The sequence below is a fragment of the Podarcis raffonei genome, chromosome 8 (assembly GCF_027172205.1).
Source record: "Podarcis raffonei isolate rPodRaf1 chromosome 8, rPodRaf1.pri, whole genome shotgun sequence".
NCBI lineage: Eukaryota > Metazoa > Chordata > Lepidosauria > Squamata > Lacertidae > Podarcis > Podarcis raffonei.
Window position 1 is genome coordinate 36,213,389 of NC_070609.1, and position 22,114 is coordinate 36,235,502.

General features: G+C 48.1%; 1 protein-coding gene across 4 annotated transcripts in view; it reads left to right on the top strand.

Annotated features, from left to right (window-relative positions):
• Positions 1 to 1,067: 1,067 nt before the first annotated feature.
• DOK4 (docking protein 4) overlaps positions 1,068 to 22,114 on the top strand; it is a 35,358-nt gene continuing 14,311 nt past the window's right edge. For all 4 annotated transcript variants that reach the window (XM_053399241.1, XM_053399243.1, XM_053399242.1 and 1 more), the window contains exon 1: positions 1,068 to 1,190. In XM_053399241.1, coding sequence (XP_053255216.1) covers positions 1,125 to 1,190 — 66 coding nt within the window. In that variant the 5' untranslated portion in view covers positions 1,068 to 1,124. The remainder of the gene's footprint in view (positions 1,191 to 22,114) is intronic.

Here is a 22,114-nt window from a genome sequence, read left to right on the forward strand (position 1 = left end):
GGTTTAACCCACAGCGCCACCCACGTCCCTGCTTATAACCTGCTTCAAATTGGGTCTAGCCCATACCAGGGATGGGGAACCTGTGGCCTCCCAGGTGCTGCTAGACTCTAACACCCACCCATTAGCCTGGACCAGCAAGACCAATCATAAGGAAGGATGGGAGTTGTAGTCCAACAGCATCTGGAATTCTGGATTTTTTTTAATGGTATAATTTGGGGCAGGGGAGGGGAGGCACTTGGGAGGACTTCACCCCAACTGACAGCTCAGGCGGGTGAGAACTGAGCAGTGTCTGTGCTTCAGATTGCTGTTGGCAACCTGGCCATGGGAGACCTGGGTCCCAGGAGAGTAGAAAGCAGCAGTGGAGCAAGCAAAATAGGTTTGCCCCTACGAAGCAGCTGTCTTGTGTGAATGTGGCTACAGAAGACAGCAGCATTCTGCTGGAACCTGCTTCCCAATTCACATTCAAAGGCTCGTCTGGTCAGGCAGAATTAAAAACTCAAAACAAGTAGAAGAATCCCTTTTAATTGCACCTTTTGAAATTATAGACTTCTCTCTCTCTCTCTCTCTCTCTCTCTCTCTCTCTCTCTCTCTCTCTCTGAAAATGCATTCTTGCCTGATTCCCAAGCTCAGTGCAAGCATCTCCTTTGTGAATTTAGGATCAAAGTATCTAGTAGGTTAAAAGCTGGACCGTTCCAATTTTTTTTTCTCAATTGACTGCACAAGCCACCTTGGATTCTCCTGAATGGTTTAGCCGAGGGGGGGAGGGGGGAGGAGGGGAGAGGACAGGAAAGAGGGAGGGGGGAAGCGGAGCAAGAGAAAGATGTCACAATCTCTAATCTATCTGTCATTTTTATTTTTCAGCAGCCGGAGAGGAGCTCCCGACTAGAACAATGCTGGAGAGGAAGGGAGGGGAGAGGGCCGGAGTGGCAGCCAAAGTCTGAAAACAGGTGAACAGCAGTGGCGGCAGCAGCAGCGGAGGAAGAGTGGAGGGGAAGGAAGAGATTTGTCACCGCTGCTGCGGGGGAGGCGAGCCAGCCCCACCGGGAAGAGCCTCCTCCTCCTCCTCCTCCTCCTCCTCCTCTCGGCTGCGCGGAGGTGGATCCTGGCTGGGCAGCAGCTGAGCCATGGCTACGAATTTCAACGACATTGTCAAACAGGGATACGTGAAAATGAAGAGCAGGAAATTGGGGGTAAGTGCCGGCAGATGCCGCCTTGTTGTTTCCGAGTGGGCTCTGGCTGGCTGGCGTCCTTTGTAGGCATGCGGGCAGGTGCAAATAGCGCAAAAAAACCCCGGTGCTTTTGTGTGGAAGAATTCTGGCTAGAGCAGCATAGCTCTGTCTCTGCCTCTCCTCTAGGCATCCCTCCTGCATGGACCTTCCTCCCCACAGGCTCTGCCTGAGTCCTGGCAACAGAGGTGCCAGTTGCTGGTCATTTCTGGCATTGCCTTGGTGGACGTGGCATCCCCAGAGTTGATGGATTGGGTGGGTTTTGTGAGGGCTTGGGTGGGTGGTGGTCTGCATTTTGTGCCATGGGGATTTCCTTTCCAGCTTGACAGCTGGTTGCTGATCTTGAAGCCAATAAAAGAAACAGCAACTCTTTGCCTTTGTGTGTGTGTGGATATAGTATGAATTGACTCTGCCTGGCTACAGTGGACAGGTTGTGTTCTCCTGTTTCAGATGCTTCTGTGGCACTCCCTTCCCCAGAGACTCCTCTGAGCCTGTGGCTGAGCAGCTTATGCAAGTGCAGTTAGAATTCTTTTTCTCTCAGCTGGGTTTTGGTCGCTGGGCAAAATCAGCACAATCAGCAGCAAGGCTTCATTATTTATTTTTTGCTTTGATTGTTTTTGGTGTTTGGTTTGTTGTTTTTTAAAGCTGTGTGATTTTAGCTGACATTTTTAACCATTTTGCTCCTGCCTTTGGAAAGAGGAGGGCTAGGATTCAGCAGGGGTGGGGAGAGGGAAATTGTTGGAAAGAGGCACTGAGGTTTTCCTCATTCCATCTGGACTGCTTAGCTGCAGAGTCATGTTGTGGATACTTTCTCCATGATCACCTCTGGCCCATATGAGGAGGACCAACTCGGACACTGGGTCTGGCTCTTCCTTTGAGCACAGCCACCCCCAGCAAGATTTCTCTCCCCTTCTCTCAAGGGTTCTTGCTGCAGACCTAGACTTGCTCCAGGCACGGTTGCATCTATGGATCTTGGCTTCTAGGGTGTGTCTTTCCTGGGCCTCTGAGATATCCCTGCTTGCAACAGGGGCATCTTGAACACACAACAAGCATTGATCGCCCCTTTCTCTTTTCCAGCCGTCTTCTATTGGCAGGGTGACTAAACTCCACGCTAGAGATTTCTGGATTGCACATAAAAGAAATCCACATTTCCTCCTCGGAATAAATATTTTCTGAAGGGGCATTGAACTGATCCTCTGTATGCAGCATGAAGGGATTTATTTACTTGGATTTTGAAATATGGTTACGAGGATTCTTTTGAAGCACCTTTCTCCAGCCTTGGGTCCCCAGATGTTGTGCGCATCCTCTCATCCCTGACCGCTGGCATGATGGGAGTTGGTACCCAACAACATCTGTAGAGACCAAGGCTGGGGAGAAGACTGCAAGGATGCAGAAAGCCTGGGAGTGGATTTCCAAAGGACAGAAGTTGTCGGACAGGAGGCACCTGGGTTTGGTGGCCTTGGGCAAGCCTCTCTGTTTCAAGTTTTCCATCTCTCATTTTGGCAGCCTACAACTGAAGGTTATTGTGAGGGTTAATAGTAGTTGTTGCCTGCTGTGAGCCTTGGAGGATAATGATCCACTTATGGGTGTGTTTCTGTTTAATGACAGGATTGCTGTGTAGGCCTCCACTGGGTGTCCTGGCCAGTCCCAGCTATTGCATCACAATCTCTCCCAGGGAGCATCTTGGGGCTGAACCTGTGAAACTTTGATGTGCATGTACATGTATGTCTGTAAATGTTTTGCTTCCACAAAGCTTTTAAAACAAGTGGGGTAGGCATGTACCTTCAGATGTTGTAGAATTTGCATCATCGCTGACCATTGTCCATGCTCACCATGAGAGCCAGTGTGGCGTAGTGGTGCTGGACTATGACCTAGGAGACCGGGGTTCAAATTCTCACTCACCCATGAAGCTCACCAGCTGTGATTGTGGGCCGGTCATCATCTCTTAGCCTAACCTACCTCACAGGACTGTTGTGAAGATACCACGGTGGTGGTGGAGAACTGTGTATGCCACCTTGAGCTCCTTAGAGGAACGTTGGGGTAGAAATGTAAAAATAAATAAAACATGGCTGATGGGAATTGGGAGTCCCTCAGACCTGCTTCTCCATCCTTGCTTTAAAACATGCTGTTGTCATCTCATTGATACCCTCCTCCTCTTCTTCATTTGCCTTTATTCTGCATGCTGTTGTGGTAAAAGAACCAGGATGGGTGTGTATCCTGAGTCTTATGACTGTTCCGTTGGAGTAACTGAATCTTGGAATGGACTGGGTCCCTTAAAATAAAGAGGCACCTTTCAGTAAAGGCAGAAAGAACAGATTTGAGACTGAGCTGCTGCTCCATATAGAAGACTCTGCCTAAGGCTAATCGTTGCAGAAGCAACATGAGAGCCCTGTTCTTTTGTAGCACCCTTGGAGAGCCTTGCCTTGAATAAGGTCAGCACTTGCATCATAAGGACACAAGACAAGCCAGCTGGATCAGGCCCATCTCTTCCAGCATCCTCTTCTCACAGTGGCCAACCAGATGCCTGTGGGAAGCCTGCAGGCTGGACATGAGCACAACGGTACTCTGCCCTCCTGCAATTCCCAGCGACTGGTATTCCCAGGCACAGTGCCTCCAACAGCGGAGGCTGAACATAGCCATCGTGGCTCATAGCCATCGATAGCCTTCTCCTACTTGTATCTGCCCAATCCTCTTTTAAAGCCATCTAAGTTTGTGGCCATCATTGCTTCTCATGGCGGTGAATTCCATGGTTTAGTTCTGCGCTGTGTGAAGGACTTTCTTTTATGTGCCCTGAATCTTCCAGCATTCAGCTTCATTGGATATTTATCAATGCTAAGCTCCCCTGTATTGAGTGGGGAAGGTCTGTTTGGGGCTTTCCTTGAGTTTGCTTGAATGCAAGCAATCAGATTGGAGATCCATGATAAAGCTGGGCTGCCAGTCCCACAGCGGAGTCTGCTTGCACTCAGCCACAGTGAGTAAAAAGTCCTCTGCAGACCTTCCCTGTGCAACACGTGGAAAAGTCTATGACTGATGGGGGGCTGAGGGTGTGAGGGCTGTGCATGTGTCCCTGCCCCTCTCCACACTTGGAACATTTTCATGCATTGCAGGAGAGCTGTGTTTAGAAATTATTTGTTGCCATGTAGGTGCAAGGAGAGCAAGGAAGGTGTCATGCAAACTGGGCACCAGACTCAAGGAGGCAACAAAGCCTTAATGTACATACCCATCTCGGCTTAAGCCCAGCGAGTACCATGTGTGATTCCACACTCAACCCCTTACCAAATTTAAGATATATTCATAGAATTGTGGAGTTGGAAGGGACCACAAGTGTCATCTAGCCCAGCCTCCTGCAGGGCAGCCTCCTTTTGTCCAACGTGGGGCTCACACCCACGACCCTGTTTTAGGAGTCTCATGCTCTACCGAGCTATTCTCTATTGCTGCCTCCTGTGTTCTTACTGGCTTTAAAAGGGGCTTAGAAAAATTTGTGACTACCTGCCATGGTGGCTGCGTTCTAGCTCTGCTGTCAGGGGCAGGATGCTGGGAATAGCAAGTGGGTCCTCAGGGTCTGCTTGTGAGCTTCCCATAAGCATCTGGCTGGCCACTGTGATTATGCTGGACCAGATAAGCCTTTGGCTGAATCCACCAGGGCTCTTCTTGTGTTCAGATGGCCCTGTAACAGTGGTGGCAAACTATGGCATGCATGCCAGACGGGGCACTCAGAGCCCTCTCTGTGGGCACATGCGCTGTTGCCCCAGCACAGAGCCAGCAGAAAGCAAGGGCGGCGCGTCGAGTTCTCAGCTTAACTTGGGCAGCCAGAGAGCCAGGTGAGTGGCAGGTCGGTGCAGGAAACTGTGAGGCCGGAGCAGGATGCAAGGTGGAGGCTTTACACACCCTTCGGCCAGGGCCAATGGAAGGTGCCAAGCAGGGGAGGATGGCATCGTTGGTTCCAGTGCCAGGTAGCCAGGCAGAGCTGCCTCCACCCCATCCTCGTCGCCCCTCACATGGCACTGGGGCTCCGGACCCCACCAGCCTCGCCGCGCCATGGTCATCTCCCACTTGCTGAAGTATTTCTTCACCGAACTCAACCACAGCCAAGTGCAGCGGGACACCCTGTGCTAGCATGTGGGGCAGCCCCCAGGGCCTTTTCAGGGAATGGCAGCATGATGGGGGGAGCGCCTCTCTGCACATACTCAGAGGGCCATGCCAAGAACGTTTGCTTGCCCGGGCTGGAGTTTAAAAGCGGGGAATCCCCACTGACGTGGAGATCTTGTGAAAATCAAAATGAAATCCTTAAAGTGTGGAATTCTCTGCAAATAATTTTAAATCAGTGAAAGCGCTTGGAGTTGCTTCATTGTATCATTGAAAGCTCTGTTATTTTGTTTTTCTTTTAAGACAAAAGATGTTAATGTATGAGTTGTTTTTTTCTAAACTAAAACCTCAGTATTCAGGTTAAATTGTTGTGTTGGCTCTTTGCGATAAATAAGTGGGTTTTGGGTTGCAGTTTGGGCACTCGGTCTCTAAAAGGTTTGCCATCACTGCCCTATAAGGACCTTCTCAGTGGCTGCTCCTAGATTATGGAGCACCTTGCCTAGTGAAGTCTTAATTCTCCTCCCCTCCCTGCCAAGTTTTTTGTGGGCCACAAAGGACACTTTTATTCTGGTAGACTTTTGTAGCATGTGGCACATCAGGTTTTTATGTTCAGGTCCTGATACTGCCTCCTTGGCTGCTTTGTTTTATATCGGTGGTGGTGGTGTGTTTGTATGTTTTAATGAAACTGCAACTCAAATGTTGCAAGCTGCCCTGAGTGGTGGCTTTGCCATGAGAAGAGCAGGACAGAAATATTTTAAGAAAGAAATATAGTAAAATAGCCAGCTCAGTGGCGGGAGGGACATCTTCTGATGGTTGTATTCAACTTCCAGGTTCAGAAGACTCTTAGTACCAGCTGCCGTGAACCAGCAAAAGGAGAAGGATGTTGCCTTCAGACCTTGTGTGGGGGCTTCCTGGAGGTGTCTGCTTGGCCACTCTAGGGGAGATTGGCCCATTAGAACACCCCACCAACCACAGCTAGCTGACACCTGCTTGCTGTCTCAGTTACAACCAGTTTGAGAGTGCCTGCCAACTTCTTCCTTCTCCTCCGTCTCCATGTTAAACCGTGTAGAACTCAGCAGGAAGGTGACAAAACTAGAATCAGTTGCCTCCGGCACCACCTACTTTTGGCCTCCCTGCCTTCTGCACTACCAGTCCCACCATTGGACTTAGATGGACCTTTGGGTCTGGTTCCACACGGCTCCTCTTGCCTCCATCTGTTTTCCTGCTTTGGCGAGGCTTTCTGGAGAGCACCTGCTCTGGAAGAGCGTCTGCGGACCAGTGTACTTGTGCTTGAACATCCCTCCTCTCCCCACCCTTGCTTGAAGGATGTCAAGTTGGCCAGGACTCTGTTTGCCTACCAGCTGGAAGTGGCTACGTTAGGCTCACTTGGCATCGGAGCGCAGCGTTTTCCATCACAGCCCAGCTCCGGCTTGCGCAGCTCCTCTCCGGGGAGCCCGTTGAGAGCGGTGGCATGGCCCAGGGCCCTGTTGCCAAAGCAGCACCCTCCCTCCTCCCTGACTCTTGCATGACTTCTCCGAAAGCCCCGCTCTGCTCCAGCAGCCTCCGTGCCCCCGAGGGCTCTGCTCCAATTTGAGAACATTTAAATTGGAGCTCTGGCTTCAGGCAGAGGACGTGGAAGTTTGTTGACTGCACAGAGAGGGGAGGAGGTTTCGCTGCCTCTACTTTTCGCTGCTGTAGCGGCTTCTTTTTCCTTATTAAATAAGGAGGTGGGGGCTGTAGGAGAGTTCACAGCCTAGAACTAATGAGTGGGTCAGTGGGGGAATTTCGGATAATGATTGGGTATTGCTGTAGGTCTAGAGTAGCTATCTTTGTCTTGAAGGTGACTGGGAGTAGCCGCAGAGACTACATAACACTGGTTCTGAAAGACCTACATTGGCTCCCGGTATGTTTCCGAGCACAATTCAAAGTATTGGTGCTGACCTTGAAAGCCATGAACGGCTTCGGCCTAGTGTACCTGAAGGAACGTCTCCACCCCCATCATTTAGCCCGGACACTGAGGTCCAGCACCGCGGCCCTTCTGATGGTTCCCTCGCTGTGAGAAGTGAGGTTACAAGGAACCAGGCAGAGGGCCTTATTGGTAGTGGCGCCCTCCCTGCGGAACACCCTTCCATCAGATGTCAAGGAAATAAACAACTATCTGACTTTTAGAAGACATCTGAAGGCAGCCCTGTTTAGGGAAGCTTTTAGTGTCTAATGTTTTATCGCTTTATTGTTATCGTTTATTCTGTTGTGAGCTGCCCAGAGTGGCTGGGGAAACCCAGCCAGATGGGTGGGGTAAAGGTAAAGGGACCCCTGACCAATAGGTCCGGTTGTGACTGACTCTGGGATTGCGGCGCTCATCTCGTTTTATTGGCCAAGGGAGCCGGTGTACAGCTTCCGGGTCATGTGGCCAGCGTGACTAAGCCGCTTCTGGCGAACCAGAGCAGCGCACGGAAGCACCGTTTACCTGGAGCGGTACCTATTTATCTACTTGCACTTTGACGTGCTTTTGAACTGCTAGGTTGGCAGCTCACCCTGTCGCGGGGATTCGAACCGCCAACCTTCTGATCGGCAAGTCCTAGCCTCTGTGGTTTAACCCACAGCGCCACCCTGTCTATTATTATTATTATTATTATTATTATTATTATTATTATTATTATTATTATTTAAGGCCCTCTGTGTTCAGCCCTCTGAGAGAGCTGCATGCTGCCAGTGTCTCTCTCTCTCTCTCTCTCTCTCTCTCTCTCTCTCTCTCTCTCTCTCTCTCTCATATGTACAGCACCCACTTTCCACACATGTAGACAACACACATGTATGCAGGCACACATCAGACAGGCTCTCTCTCCTTCTCAATCTCACCCCACCACCATCATTTGTATGCCGCTTTCCAACGAATTAATAAAGAGCTTTAAATCATATATATAATCAATCTATACAACAGCTGCAGCAAAACATGTCTCTCCCGCATCGGTCTCTACAAGCCACAGCAGGCCATGCACAGCCTTCTAACCGCTTGCCCTCACCCCCAAAGGCGTACTCCTCTGTCATCTCCCGAGACAAGACATACGCCAACCAACCTAACAACATTGTGTAAAGCCGTACAAAAAAGCTAACCTAATTTATAAGCTTAAAATTAAATAGGAGAGAGAATAATGTCCAACAAAGAAATAAAATGATATTAAAATCACTGTTCATAAATAATCCACATAATCTCACAGCAGTTAGCTTGCACACCTTGCATGGTAGCCACACACCTTACTGGTGGCAGCCTTCCCGACACACTTGGCACACACAGAATCATTGAATCGTGGAGTTGGAAGGATCCCAAGGAGTCGTCCAGTCCAGTCCTCTGCAGTGCAGGAGTCACAACTAAAGATTCTCTGACAGGAAACCTTCCAACCTCTTTTTTTTTTTTTTAACCTCCAGTAAAGGAGAGTCCATCACCTTCCGAGAGAGCCTGTTCCACTGTCAGTTTATTCTGTCAGAAAGTTATTCTATATAACATACACACCGGCTACACATGCAAGCCATGTGCACAGGCACACAGCACACACTCACTCATAAATAACACACCCCACACGCAGGCATGCGCCACCTCTCCTCTCAGTGCTGTGAAGTGGTGCTTAGCTGTGTGGAGAGGTTTAAATCTTTGCTTTCAGGCTATCACCATGATGAGGAGACTCTAGTGTAATGGATAGCCTTGCTGGAGCTTCACACACATCCCACAGTACCTGTTGTTGTTGTCTGAGAGTGGAACCTCTGAAACACACAGAAAAATATATATTAAAACTAAAATAAGCATTTAATAAATTCCTTAAATATTCACCTGTGATGTTACAAGTGCTGACTAGGAGGCCTGACTTTCAACATTGCATCTCTCAGTAACAGTAAAGAGGGTGGGGGGGAGATTTTCTTAGGAAAAACATTTATATTGGCTGCCAGAACTAAATAAGAATGATGCATTTACTGCATGATAAAAAGATTGTCTGGAAGTCTTCCACTTTGCTGATCACTGAAAAGTTCTTCAGAAACGATGCATGAAAATGTCAAGGCCTGATACTCACAGCCATATTAGTTCAGGGCTTTTCTTCTTCGTCTCTGCAGACCTATGAATTGGCCTGACTTGCCCAAGGCAACCTTCATGCATGAGCAACTATTTGACCCTGGTGTGCTGGCTGCCTGGAGCTGATGGGAATTGTAGTTTCAAATAGCTAGTGGGTACCAGGTTGGTGAAGGCTGCACTAGCCCTTAAGATCCACTGCAATATCTACTTTATTTCTTATTACAGTGGTACCTCGGGTTAAGAACTTAATTTGTTCTGGAGGTCTGTTCTTAACCTGAAACTGTTCTTAACCTGAAGCACCACTTTAGCTAATGGGGCCTTCTGCTGCTGCTGCTGCTGCTGCTCTGCTGTCACACAATTTCTGTTCTCATCCTGAAGCAAAGTTCTTAACCCAAGGTAATATTTCTGGGTTAGCGGAGTCTGTAACCTGAAGTGTATGTAACCTGAAGTGTCTGTAACCCGAGGTACCAGTGTACAGCCTTTTGGTTTACCTGCCAGAGCCCTGGTGGGTGGAATCCTTGTTCAGGAGCAAATCCAGACGGGAAATGGTGGCTTATGACTTGGAGCCAAATACTTAAGCGCACCTCTTGAACTATACCTTCATATACAAGTACGCATCCATATCTGAGTCACTGCAGATCAGGGTTTCTAACATAGAGAGCTAAAACTGGCCAGCGAATGCAGGTTTTCGCTGAAGCCTGGAAAGCGAGAGGCATCGGTGCGCACCGACCCCTCTCGCTCTCCAGGCTTCAGGAAGCTATCCGCAAGCCTCGCGCGCCCGGCGGGAGGTCCCACCGGAGGCGCGCAAGGCTTGCGGGCGGCAGCCCGAAGCATGGGGTGCGCTGCGGAGCACGCTCCGTGCTTCGGGCAGATGTCCGCAAGCCTCGCGCACCCGGCAGGAGGTCCCGCCGGGCACACAAGGCTTGGGGCGGCAGCCTGAAGCACGGGGTGCGCTGTGGAGCACGCCCCGTGCTTCAGGCAGATGTCCGCAAGCCTCGCGCCCGGTGGGACCTCCGGGCTCTTTATTTCCCCCAAAAAAAATCTAGGTGCGTCCTATGGGGCGGTGCGTCCTATGGGGTGAAAAATATGGTAGTTCATAAGTTCACTGGTAACAATTAATGGATACCAGCTGGAAATACGGTAACAGGCAAACTTTGCAGTCTCAAAGCTTTTAGCTGTGTTTACTAAATTCAATCCCCCCCCTAAAAAAATCTGCATTGCTGCCTTTGAGGGAATGTATGGAGACTGTTGTCCAAATATCTACATAATGTCTTTTGTTGGGGGTTTGAAATCTGTGTTCCCTCCCCCCCGCCCCCGCCCCCAATTCCTCCATGCAACTTTTTGTCAGTGAATATGGCTGTGGAAAGAAGGCTGGGATTCATTAAAAGAAAATGTGTGCATGTACATATGGATGGGGGGGGGGGAGAGACAGAACAGGCATGCATGGACAGCAAGATAGGAAGGGAGGCCCTCGCCATGCCTGCTCTTCGTTCTGGTTATTGCAATCCATATCTGTGTAGGCCATAGCTGGCCCCGGGCATTTTTCTGCCTGAGACAAAGGGCATGATGCCTCTCTGCCCCACTTTCCACATACAGAAGCCCACTGGACAGGCTGTTAAATCTTATTTATTTCAATTAATTTTTATTAGTTTTCAGAAAGTTCAGTTGCAGCATATTATCAAACAAACAAGCAAACGGTAATAATAAATAATAACCAGATCAGATACTCTGTATCGTGCCAAGGGAAATTTATCACAGCATTCAGGTTACATTCCATCTCTAAATGTATTAGCCACATTCGTTCATAAACAGGAGGAGATTCTTGACCGTATTGCTCCTTACCTGAGAAAGAGATATTAAAAGTCGGACCAAAATCATCCTTCTTACTTAGGCCCTCCTGGTGATTCACATCTCTGGTGGGGAATGTGCTGAAGCACAATTCTGGCCTGTAGATTTTAGGGAACTACTGTAAAACAAAATCTTAATGTTGTTCCAACCTCCCAATTGGCACTTTTTTGATGGAGGCTAACCTAAACTTGATTATACAATTATTATTGATGGCAGCTAGAATGACTTGTGCACTTTAAAATTAATTTCAGCTCTAGTGAAGGGACTTGGATGGTTATACTTAACAAACATAATTGCACCTATATGTCTCACTTGTGCAATGGCCAAAAAAGAGGAAATAATTCTCTGCAAAAAAGGGCATAATGGGAATCAGATTTACATAACATTTGCATATGTTGACTTGCATGCACAGATTAATAGCGGATGGCATGGAGGGGCAGCTTGACCTCGCTTGACCTCTGGGTGGTTGTGTCGCTGCTGCTTCCTGGGAGGTAGAAGGGGGAGGCAAGCACTTCCCTTCCTCTACCTCCTCTTAAGCAGCCACGACATGGCCACCCAGAGGTCAGGTGACATAGATACACATTTAGGAATAATGTCTATAATTTAAATAGTAATGCAGTACATCTCACTGTAGTGTAGAAGACACTGACCCAGTGTCCAATGTGTCTGATGTCCAGGGAATGATTGTATAGTAGGACTCCTCCACTGTACAGGGGGAAGCAGATACAGTGGTACCTCTGGTTAAGAACTTAATTTGTTCTGGAGGTCCATTCTTAACCTGAAACTGTTCTTAACCTGAGGTACCACTTTAGCTAATGGGGCCTCCTGCTGCCGCCGCACCGCCGCTGCACAATTTCTGTTCTCACCCTGAAGCAAAGTTCCTAACCCGAGGTACTATTTCTGGACTCTGTAACCTGAAGCATATGTAACCTGAAGCGTCTGTAACCCGGGGTACCACTGTATAGCTTAGGAGCTACAGTAGGGCAGGCTACGTTGCGCACACAGCTGCACCCTCCAGGAGAGGAGAGCAACAAGGGGGCTCAGGAGGAATGGCCAGTAAATGGTCGCTCTTCCCCCTGACCTCCTAGCATTGGCTGTCTTAAGTTACCACAGCCAGTGTGGTGTAGTGGTTAAGAGCAGTAGACTCATAATCTGGTGAACCGCGTTCGCATCTCCGCTCCTCCATATGCAGCTGCTGGGTGACCTTGGGCTAGTCCCACTTCTTGAAGTCTCTCAGCCCCACTCACTTCACAGAGTGTTTGTTGTAGGGGAGAAAGGGAAAGGAGAATGTTAGCCACTTTGAGACTCCTTTGGGTAGTAATAAAGCGAGATATCAAATCCAAACTCCTCTTCTTCTTCTTTTTACCAACGGTAAGGCTGGCCCTGATCACAAATGAATGCATCAGTGTTTTCTTTTTGCAAGGCATCATTTGGCAGAGATAGCTATTTGCATCCAGCTATTTTTTTTAGGGGAAGGAAACCTAACATGGGGCTCCAGCCCCATATCATCCTCTTCTGCCCACCTAGCAGACAAGAAAATAGCCCTTGGTGTTCCAAACTTTATCTCTTGCTGCAACCCTCAAAAACTGTATTTCTTTATGAATAGCAGTCCAATCAAGTATTTTTTTTTAATTTAATCTCATTGGTTTCAACAAGACAGAGAGCTAAGCATGTGCTGTTTTACAGGAGGGATTCAGCTGCATAATGGGAATTTAGGTTTGCACAATTAAAGGGGATTAAAGCTTCCTGATGGAACAAATCCACTTAAGTAGAAGAAGAAAATGGGCAGGGGAAAACACTAAAAAAAAGCTGCAGGGGGAGATAATTATGGACATGGAAGACGTCTGATGTCCCTGCAAACAAATTGGAACAAATGCTCCAGAAAGAGTGGGCATCATATTGTTGTTGCTGCTGCTGCTGTTGTTAATAATAATAATAATAATAATAATAATTATTATTATTATTATTATTATTATTATTATTATTATTATTATTTATTGAATTTATATACCGCTCTATACCCTCAGGGCGGTTCACAGGATAAGGATGGTTCTATGATGGTAGGGAAGAGAGAGAGCAGAGTCTGATATTGGACCACCCTCCATAGAATCATAGAATCATAGAATCATAGAGTTGGAAGAGACCACAAGGGCCATCGAGTCCAACCCCCTGCCAAGCAGGAAACACCATCAGAGCACTCCTGACATATGGTTGTCAAGCCTCTGCTTAAAGACCTCCAAAGAAGGAGACTCCACCACACTCCTTGGCAGCAAATTCCACTGTCGAACAGCTCTTACTGTCAGGAAGTTCTTCCTAATGTTTAGGTGGAATCTTCTTTCTTGTAGTTTGGATCCATTGCTCCGTGTCCGCTTCTCTGGAGCAGCAGAAAACAACCTTTCTCCCTCCTCTATGTGACATCCTTTTATATATTTGAACATGGCTATCATATCACCCCTTAACCTCCTCTTCTCCAGGCTAAACATGCCCAGCTCCCTTAGCCGTTCCTCATAAGGCATCGTTTCCAGGCCTTTGACCATTTTGGTTGCCCTCCTCTGGACACGTTCCAGTTTGTCAATGTCCTTCTTGAACTGTGGTGCCCAGAACTGGACACAGTACTCCAGGTGAGGTCTGACCAGAGCAGAATACAGTGGCACTATTACTTCCCTTGATCTAGATGCTATACTCCTATTGATGCAGCCCAGAATTGCATTGGCTTTTTTAGCTGCCGCGTCACACTGTTGGCTCGTGTCAAGTTTGTGGTCAACCAAGACTCCTAGATCCTTTTCACATGTAGTGCTCTCAAGCCAGGTGTCACCCATCTTGTATTTGTGCCTCTCATTTTTTTTGCCCAAGTGCAATACTTTACATTTCTCCCTGTTAAAATTCATCTTGTTTGTTTTGGCCCAGTTCTCTAATCTGTCAAGGTCGTTTTGAAGTGTGTTCCTGTCCTCTGGGGTGTTAGCCACCCCTCCCAGTTTGGTGTCATCTGCAAATTTGATCAGGATGCCCTTGAGTCCATCATCCAAGTCGTTGATAAAGATGTTGAATAAGACCGGGCCCAAGACAGAACCCTGTGGCACCCCACTAGTCACTCTTCTCCAGGATGAAGAGGAACCATTGATGAGCACCCTTTGGGTTCGCTTTATTTAGATAACAGGTGAAAAGGAACCACTAGCACCGTGAACACCTTCCTCGTTCTCTTAGAATGGCAAATGGTGCCCACCTGAGAGGTGACAGAACTGAGTTTCCAGTGAGTTCCAGCTGAAAAAAAGCCCTGCTTGCAACATTGTGGTGGGGATTAAGTGAGGAGCAGGGAGAACCATGTATGGCACCTCGAGTTCCTTGCAGAAAACGGTGGGTCGGGAATGCGATAAATACCGTATTTTTCGCCCTATAGGACACACTTTTTCCCCTCCAAAAATGAAGGGGAAATGTGTGTGCGTCCTATGGGGTGAATGCAGGCTTTCGCTGAAGCCTGGAGAGCGAGAGGGGTCGGTGCACACAGATCCCTCTCGCTCTCCAGGCTTCGCGGACCTCTCTGCAAGCAGCGGGAGCCCGTCGCTGGGCTTCCGCCGCTTGCGGAGAGTTGCCTGCATGCTGAAGCCTGCGCACGCTGAGCTCAGCGCATCCAGGCTTCGCGCACCTCTCCGCAAGCAGCTGGAGCCGGCGCTGGGCTCCCACGGCTTGCAGAGAGCTGCCTGTTTGGGGGCTGGGGTTGGGGGAAGCTCGGGCTTCCCCCGCCCCAGCCCCGCGCCTGGGGGGGAAATAATTTTTCCCCCTTTATTTCCCCCCCTAAAAACTAGTTGCGCCTTATGGGACGGTGCATCCTATAGGGCGAAAAATACAGTAAATACTAAAAAAAAATATATTAAACTGCGAACCTGCCAGGGAGGCTGAGTGTGAGAGTCTTGCATTCTGAGGCGAGAAAGACCAGGAAATAGCCAGAGCTGCTCAGCTTCCTGCATGGCCCTGTCCACATCATGCTCCTTTGTGGTGATGACCTGTGGGGGGGTGGGGACTTTGCCTGTAGCCCCTCCAAGCCTCACAGGCGGCAAGTGCTATAGGCTTTGAAGCCCCTGTCTGGGCCTGCCTCCCTTAGGCCGCTCCGTGGTGGAGACGCTTCCTTTGAAGAGCAGGCCCTCCTTTGAAAGCATCAGGGATGTGCTGGAGGTGGGCCGCATGGAACGTGCATTCAGGAAGCCATGCTACGTGCCGAGCAGGCGCTGGGCTCCCAGGGGGCTCGTTAGGTATCTGCCAGAACAGCAGAGGAGCATTGCTCTCCCCTCTTCAAGGCAGCCCATCGAATGCAGCCATTTTGCACAGTGCTTCCTCCCCGCGGAAGACGCCGTTGGCTCACATCCGCCATGGTCCCCCTGCTCCGGAATGTTTTGCGGGAGGAACAACGACCCTTGTGGGCTGGGCTAGCTGGTCAGCCAAAATGTCTACAGCTCCACTGTGGAGAGTAGTTGGGGCGGAGCCGTTTTCCTTGTCAAGAATCCAGGCCAGCCAATGTGAGGTGGTGCATAATTAATGTATGGAATTAATTGCCTCAAGTAGTAGCCTCTGCCTGAGGGCCAGTCCAAGCATTGTGAGGCTCCCTCATCTGCACCGCAAAAAGGTAGTACAGTCATACCTCGGGTTGAAGTTGTTTCAGGTTGAGCGCTTTCAGGTTGCGCTCCATGGTGACCTGGAAGTAACAGAACACGTTACTTCTGGGTTTCGCCGCCGCACATGCACATATGGTCAAAATGGCGTCACGCGCATGCGCAGATGCAACGCATCGCGACCCGTGCACACACAGACGTGGGGTGCGTTCGTTTCTGGATGCGAACGGGGCTCCGGAACAGATCCCGTTCATATCCAGAGGTACCACTGTAATGTTACTTTTCTGGGAGAAAATGCTTCTTCATGAGGCGCATCATTAAACTACGGAACTCCCTCCCACTGGAGGCAGTGATTGCCACCAGCCTAGATGGCTTTGAGGATCAGAAGAATTCATGAAGGAGAGGGCTATCGATAACTACTAGCCACAATGGCTGTACTCTGCCTCCACAGTCAGAGAGGCAGTGCTTCTGAATGCCCGTTGATGGAAGCTGCAGGCAGGGAGAGGGCTCTTGTGCTCAGGTCCTGCTCGCAGGTTTCCCACAGGCATCTGGTTGGCCACCGTAAGAGCAGGATGCTGGACTTTGTGGGCCATTGGTCTGATCCAGCAGGCTCTTCTTATGTTCTCAGTGTAGATATCACCGATATTTGCTTGGTATAAAGCAAGGTATGAGCTTCATTCCTGTTCCCCCCCTCCACCCCCTTTTGCCTGGCACTGCAGTTGCTGGAGGAGACAGATCCCCATTAGCCTGCCTCTTAAACTGCAGGAGAGCTGGGGCTGTGCACTGTATAAATTCATGCTAATAACACAAGAGAAGGAAGATGGGAGGTGGGAGGAAAGAGGCCAGCACTGAGCAAGGAGGCAGGCAAGGCCAGACTGCCTTTCCCACCCTGCAGATCATGTGATGAGCTGAGTCTGGGCAGGATCAGGTGTGCAGCAAAGGGCTCAGGGCAGGTGACCCACTAGATGGAAATGGGAAAGGGGGTGGGCGAGGCCCTCTGAGGTGCCCACTTCACTGCTGCAGCCCTTCACTGCTCCTTCTGCTGGTAATTAATTGGCGGAGCTGTAATTAACACTGGCGTTGTGACAGGTAGGGGAGCCCCAAGGGAGGCAGGAGGGCAGGAGAAAGGGAGCTGTTAGGCAGGAGCTGTTTTTCCTTCTCTGCTCCCCACCCCCACCCCCCAGCTGCTGGGAAAAACTTGCTCATTTGGAGGCAGCCCCTTCCTCTCTCTCTCTCTCTCTCCCAGAAGAGCAGCAGCATTGCTGTGCTGGTGCAGAGAGAAAATGGGATTCGTCGTCGGCACAGCAGCGATTTCCCCAGCGTTCAGATACGCCGTTGCAGAGATGGAAAGGGCTTCTTGCTCTGCTTGCATCCCTGGCTCCCATTAGCTGTTGGGGATGATGGCGTAGGAGGCCAATTTGGGGGACTTCACCTGCTTGTAGGGCCTCTCAAACACGCTGGATCGTTGGCCAGCCACTCTCCTTCCCTGGCTGCATGCTCTGGGCCACATCACTGCTCTGTGGAATGAGATCTGAGGTGTAAAATGCAGCAGAGCCCACAAATGCTCTGCCCAGGAATACTCAGAGTCAGAACAGTAATTAAAAAAGCAGGCAACACACCTTTGAGAGCCTTTCTCTTAACCTTGAGCAACTGCAACCAACCCCACAGCCCCAGGGCTCTGGTTGTTGGTTCACTGGGGAGATGGGCCCCTTGGCATCCCTTTTTAGAAATTGACCACTGATCATACTGCTCTCTCCGTGGTGTGGACTGATGAGCAGGCAAAGGCCTTGTCCAGGGCAGAGTTGCTAGTACAGGCTGACATCCTTCCCCTGGAGGGCAGCCGTTTACTCAAAGATGGCATCGTTTGCTGTTCAGCATGACTGTGGCCATGCAGGCTAACTTGCTTGACTTCATGGTGTCGGTTCCAGAAAAAGTCATGTGTGAGTAGAGGCCAAACAGTGATTCTTGAGCTGCCCCAGAGTCTCTGCCCAGGGCTGTAGGTTTACCTTAGCTTGGCAAAATTGCACATAATTTTTTTTAAAAAGTAATATTTATTAAGAGTTTAAAGATTACAAAAAGAAGAAAAAGAGTTAAACAAAGCAAAACAACACAATACATAAAAAACTAAAAAACACTACTTATCTTAACAAAACAAAAACAGAAACAATTAAAAACACATCCAGTATTTCCATATCTTATCTTTCATTTACTTGTTTCAACGACCTCCTCACACCTCCCTTTTTTGTATTCTAGTTCAGTTAGCTATTTCAGCAAATCCTTTCCATCTTTCTCAGTTTTTGTCCTATAATCTTAACACAGCCTAACCTTATTTTTCCCCCTTTGTCCCATTAACAGTATATTTTTACTTAATTCTTTATAACATTTCTGCTAAAGCCATATATCTTCATTCCAGCATCCTTCTAACATTCATTAATTTTACAGTGTTTCTGTAAATAATCTTTAAATTTTTTCCAATCTTCTTCCACCGACTCTTCTCCCTGGTCTCGGATTCTGCCAGTCATTTCTGCCAGTTCCATATAGTCCATCAACTTCATCTGCCATTCTTCCCGGGTGGGTAAATCTTGTGTCTTCCAATACTTTGCGATAAGTATTCTTGCTGCTGTTGTAGCATACATAAAGAAAGTTCTATCCTTCTTTGTCACCAATTGGCCGACCATGCCCAGGAGAAAGGCCTCTGGTTTCTTCAGGAAGGTATATTTAAATACCTTTTTCATTTCATTATAGATCATCTCCCAGAATGTCTTAATCCTTGGGCACGTCCACCAAAGGTGAAAGAAAGTACCTTCAGTCTCATTACATTTCCAACATTTATTATCGGGCAGATGGTAAATTTTTTTGCAAGCTTGACTGGTGTCACGTACCACCTGTAAATCATTTTCATTAAATTCTCTCTTAAGGCATTACATGCCGTAAACTTCATACCTGTGGTCCATAACTGTTCCCAGTCAGCCATCATGATGTTGTGTCCAACATCTTGTGCCCATTTAATCATAGCAGATTTCACCGTTTCATCCTGAGTGTTCCATTTCAACAGCAAGTTATACATTCTTGATAAATTCTTAATTTTGGGGTCTAACAATTCTGTTTCCAATTTTGATTTTTCCACCTGGAAGCCAAGTTTTTTATCCAAATTATATGCCTCCATTATTTGGTAGTAATGGAGCCAGTCTCACACTTTGTTTTTTAATTTTTCAAAGCTCTGCAGTTTTATTCTGTCTCCCTCTTGTTCCAGAATTTCCCAATATTTCGGCCATTTGGCCTCCATATTGAGTTTTTTCTGAGCCTTCGCTTCCATTGGTGACAACCATCTTGGGAAAATTGCACATAATAAATGCAGAATGGGATGGTGGCCACTGAATTCCACTATCCAATAATTTCAAGCCACCTCCCACCATTGGAAGCTATTTTGACATTAATTAATTAATTAATTAATTATAATAATTACTACTACTATTTAGTCAGTGAGGCAGAGCATTGTACGGAGCAGTGATGTCATGGCATGCTTTTCCCAACCTCGATGCTTCCAGATGTTGTTCTAATACAGGTCCCATCAGCCGCAGCCAGCGGGAGTTGTGGTCCAAAACCGCAGCCAGCGGGAGTTGTGGTCCAAAACATCTGGAGGCCACCAGGCTGGGAGAGGCTGAATTAGATGGTCCAAGGAAGACACTGAGGGGAGGAAAGACGGCACTGGGAGGTCTGAACATCTGGTGATGTCTACATCCACACTTAACCAGGAGTCTGATCTTAGAGGGGCATTTTTAGTGAATGCTAAGACATGCACTTTACATGGGAGCTGCCTTTGAAGAAAGTGGAAACATATTTGGGGGCAAAGTGTGGCTGCCAGAGATGCTGGCTATAGCAAGTTGATCAAATCACATTATGATTCCAGTCTTAGTCCTGACCAGCTACATTAAATTGAGCCTGGGAAACAAATTAATAACCATTGTGTTCTTGTTGTTTTGAAAATGCTTTCCCATTTAAAACAAAAAACACCCTGAAACACCCCAGGTTGCTTACATCCTATAGGCTTGACCTTTATTGTATGTCTCCCTCCATGCAAAGTCCACTTCAGGGGCCCCTTTCTGAGTCCCCATCAGATGTGACGGTGTTGGTGTTCATAATTTGAACAGCTTTCATAGGACTGCTTGCCTGACTCTGTTGTGGCTTTTTGCATTTTGACAGCAAGCAAATATTATCTGATTTCAGCCTCTGCTGAGCACTGCTTCTGCTTTTTTTTCATAATTTTACAATTTTACTGAATATTCATTTATTGCATGTTTCAAAGGTGACCCTGACTCTGTATTTAAAAGAAGTATAAATGCTATGACTAAATTCACAAAGTCTGCAGCAGTCACCTCAGTGTATCTCTGAGAGGAATCTTTGCAGACGCACACAGTTTTGGTAGGACAGCTCTCCAGAGCTGTGCCTCTCAGTCTTCTCTCTGCTGAGTCCAGCTCCTTGCTGTTGTCTCGTGTGTGGGATGACTGTTCCCTTTATTCCTTCCTCCGGCTCCTAGGCCCCAGTCTAATTAGTCTGCATCTGCCATCTGCTGACTTGGAGACCTGAACCACTGGCGATCTGTATCCAGCCATCGTTCACCGGGGTTGTCCTTTGTTGTGAGCTCTGCCTCAGGGTCTGCTGTCCCCCAGGACAAACCTTCAGAGCCCTTCCTGTTGGGAATGAGGCATCTCCTGGTCTCATGACTTCCTCCAGAGCCTTTGTTGTCTTCCCTCTTCTTCCACGCTGGCTGGCCTTCGTCCTTATCTCCACACTCACCCAGCCTGAGCATCACCTCTTCCTTCCTCACCCACCTTGCCTCTGAAACATCTCTCCTTCCCCTTTGTCCAGATGGACAGTAATGCTTCCAATGCAGGCATCAGAGGCTTAGGCTGCATGTGCACCAATTAGGTAAAGCACTATGATACCACTTTAAACCATCATGGCTTCCCTCCCCAAAGAATTCTGGGAAGTGTAGTTTGTTAAGCGGCTGAGAGTTCTTAGGAGATCCTTATTCCTTTTCTAGAGCAACAATTCCTAGAGTTTCCTGGGAAGAAGATGTATTGATTATTAAACCATTCTGAGTACAGTGGTACCTCCGGTTAAGTACTTAATTCGTTCTGGAGGTCCGTTCTTAACCTGAAACTGTTCTTAACCTGAAGCACCACTTTAGCTAATGGGGCCTCCCGCTGCTGCTGTGCCGCCGCAACACGATTTCTGTTCTCATCCTGAAGCAAAGTGCTTAACCTGAGGTACTATTTCTGGGTTAGCAGAGTCTGTAACCTGAAGCGTCTGTAACCTGAAGCATATGTAACCTGAGGTACCACTGTACTGTAACTCTGTGGAAAGGAATAGGGGTCTCCTAATGATTCTGGGAGCTGTCATTTGTTAAGGGTGCTGAAAATTGTTGGGAAATCTTTGTTTCCCTCCCAAAGTTACAATTCCCAAAGTTTCCTAGGAAAACTGTTAAACCACTCTGAGCATTATTTTCAGGAGAGATTAAATTCCAGAGTCCACTAGGGGATGGTGCAGTGCACTGTGTTGTTTGTTGTTGTTTTTTGGCAGGGTGTGTGGAAGATTTGGTATAATTCATTCTCTGTGCATTGTTGCTTCATATATTTGACAGCTTTTGGAAATATTTGACTGATCAGTGAACTAGTTTTAATCTAGCAAATGCCAGCACTGATTTTAGGTGCCTTCAGGCTGTCGCAATGCCTTCAACAATAAACCAGCTCTGTTCTTTACAGGAACAATCTCAGAAGAGAGGTGGTCAGTCATAATGTATCGTCTGTATCTTCTGCAGTCTGTGACTAGTTCCTCATTATGTAGTTAACTAGTACTAGATGCAATTGCAACAATATTCACGTTATTGGGTATCAATGGATTGCATGGGACCCCCAAAAGCACCTTTTTATTGCACATTCATGATGATTGCGCTCATGATGCTATCAGGGCAGTCACACGTGACCCCACTTTCAATATTCTTTGCTCCAGCAAATGTTTTGGGGCAAAGATCCTGCTTCATTTCCAATTGGAGCATATGCTGTATTTTCCTGCTGAAATCCCATAATCGTTTGGACCAGAGAGGTTCTCGGTTTGGGGGTGGGGGGTTGTCCTGCTTTTGTTCTGCTGTAGCCCCTCAGGGTGGCAATAATGCAGTGGCACTGGGAAAGTATTGCAGAACGTCTACAGATAAGAATAAATGCACCACATGCCCTATTATTGCGTTGATAATATGCTGCCGAACACAACCACAATACAACTCTAAC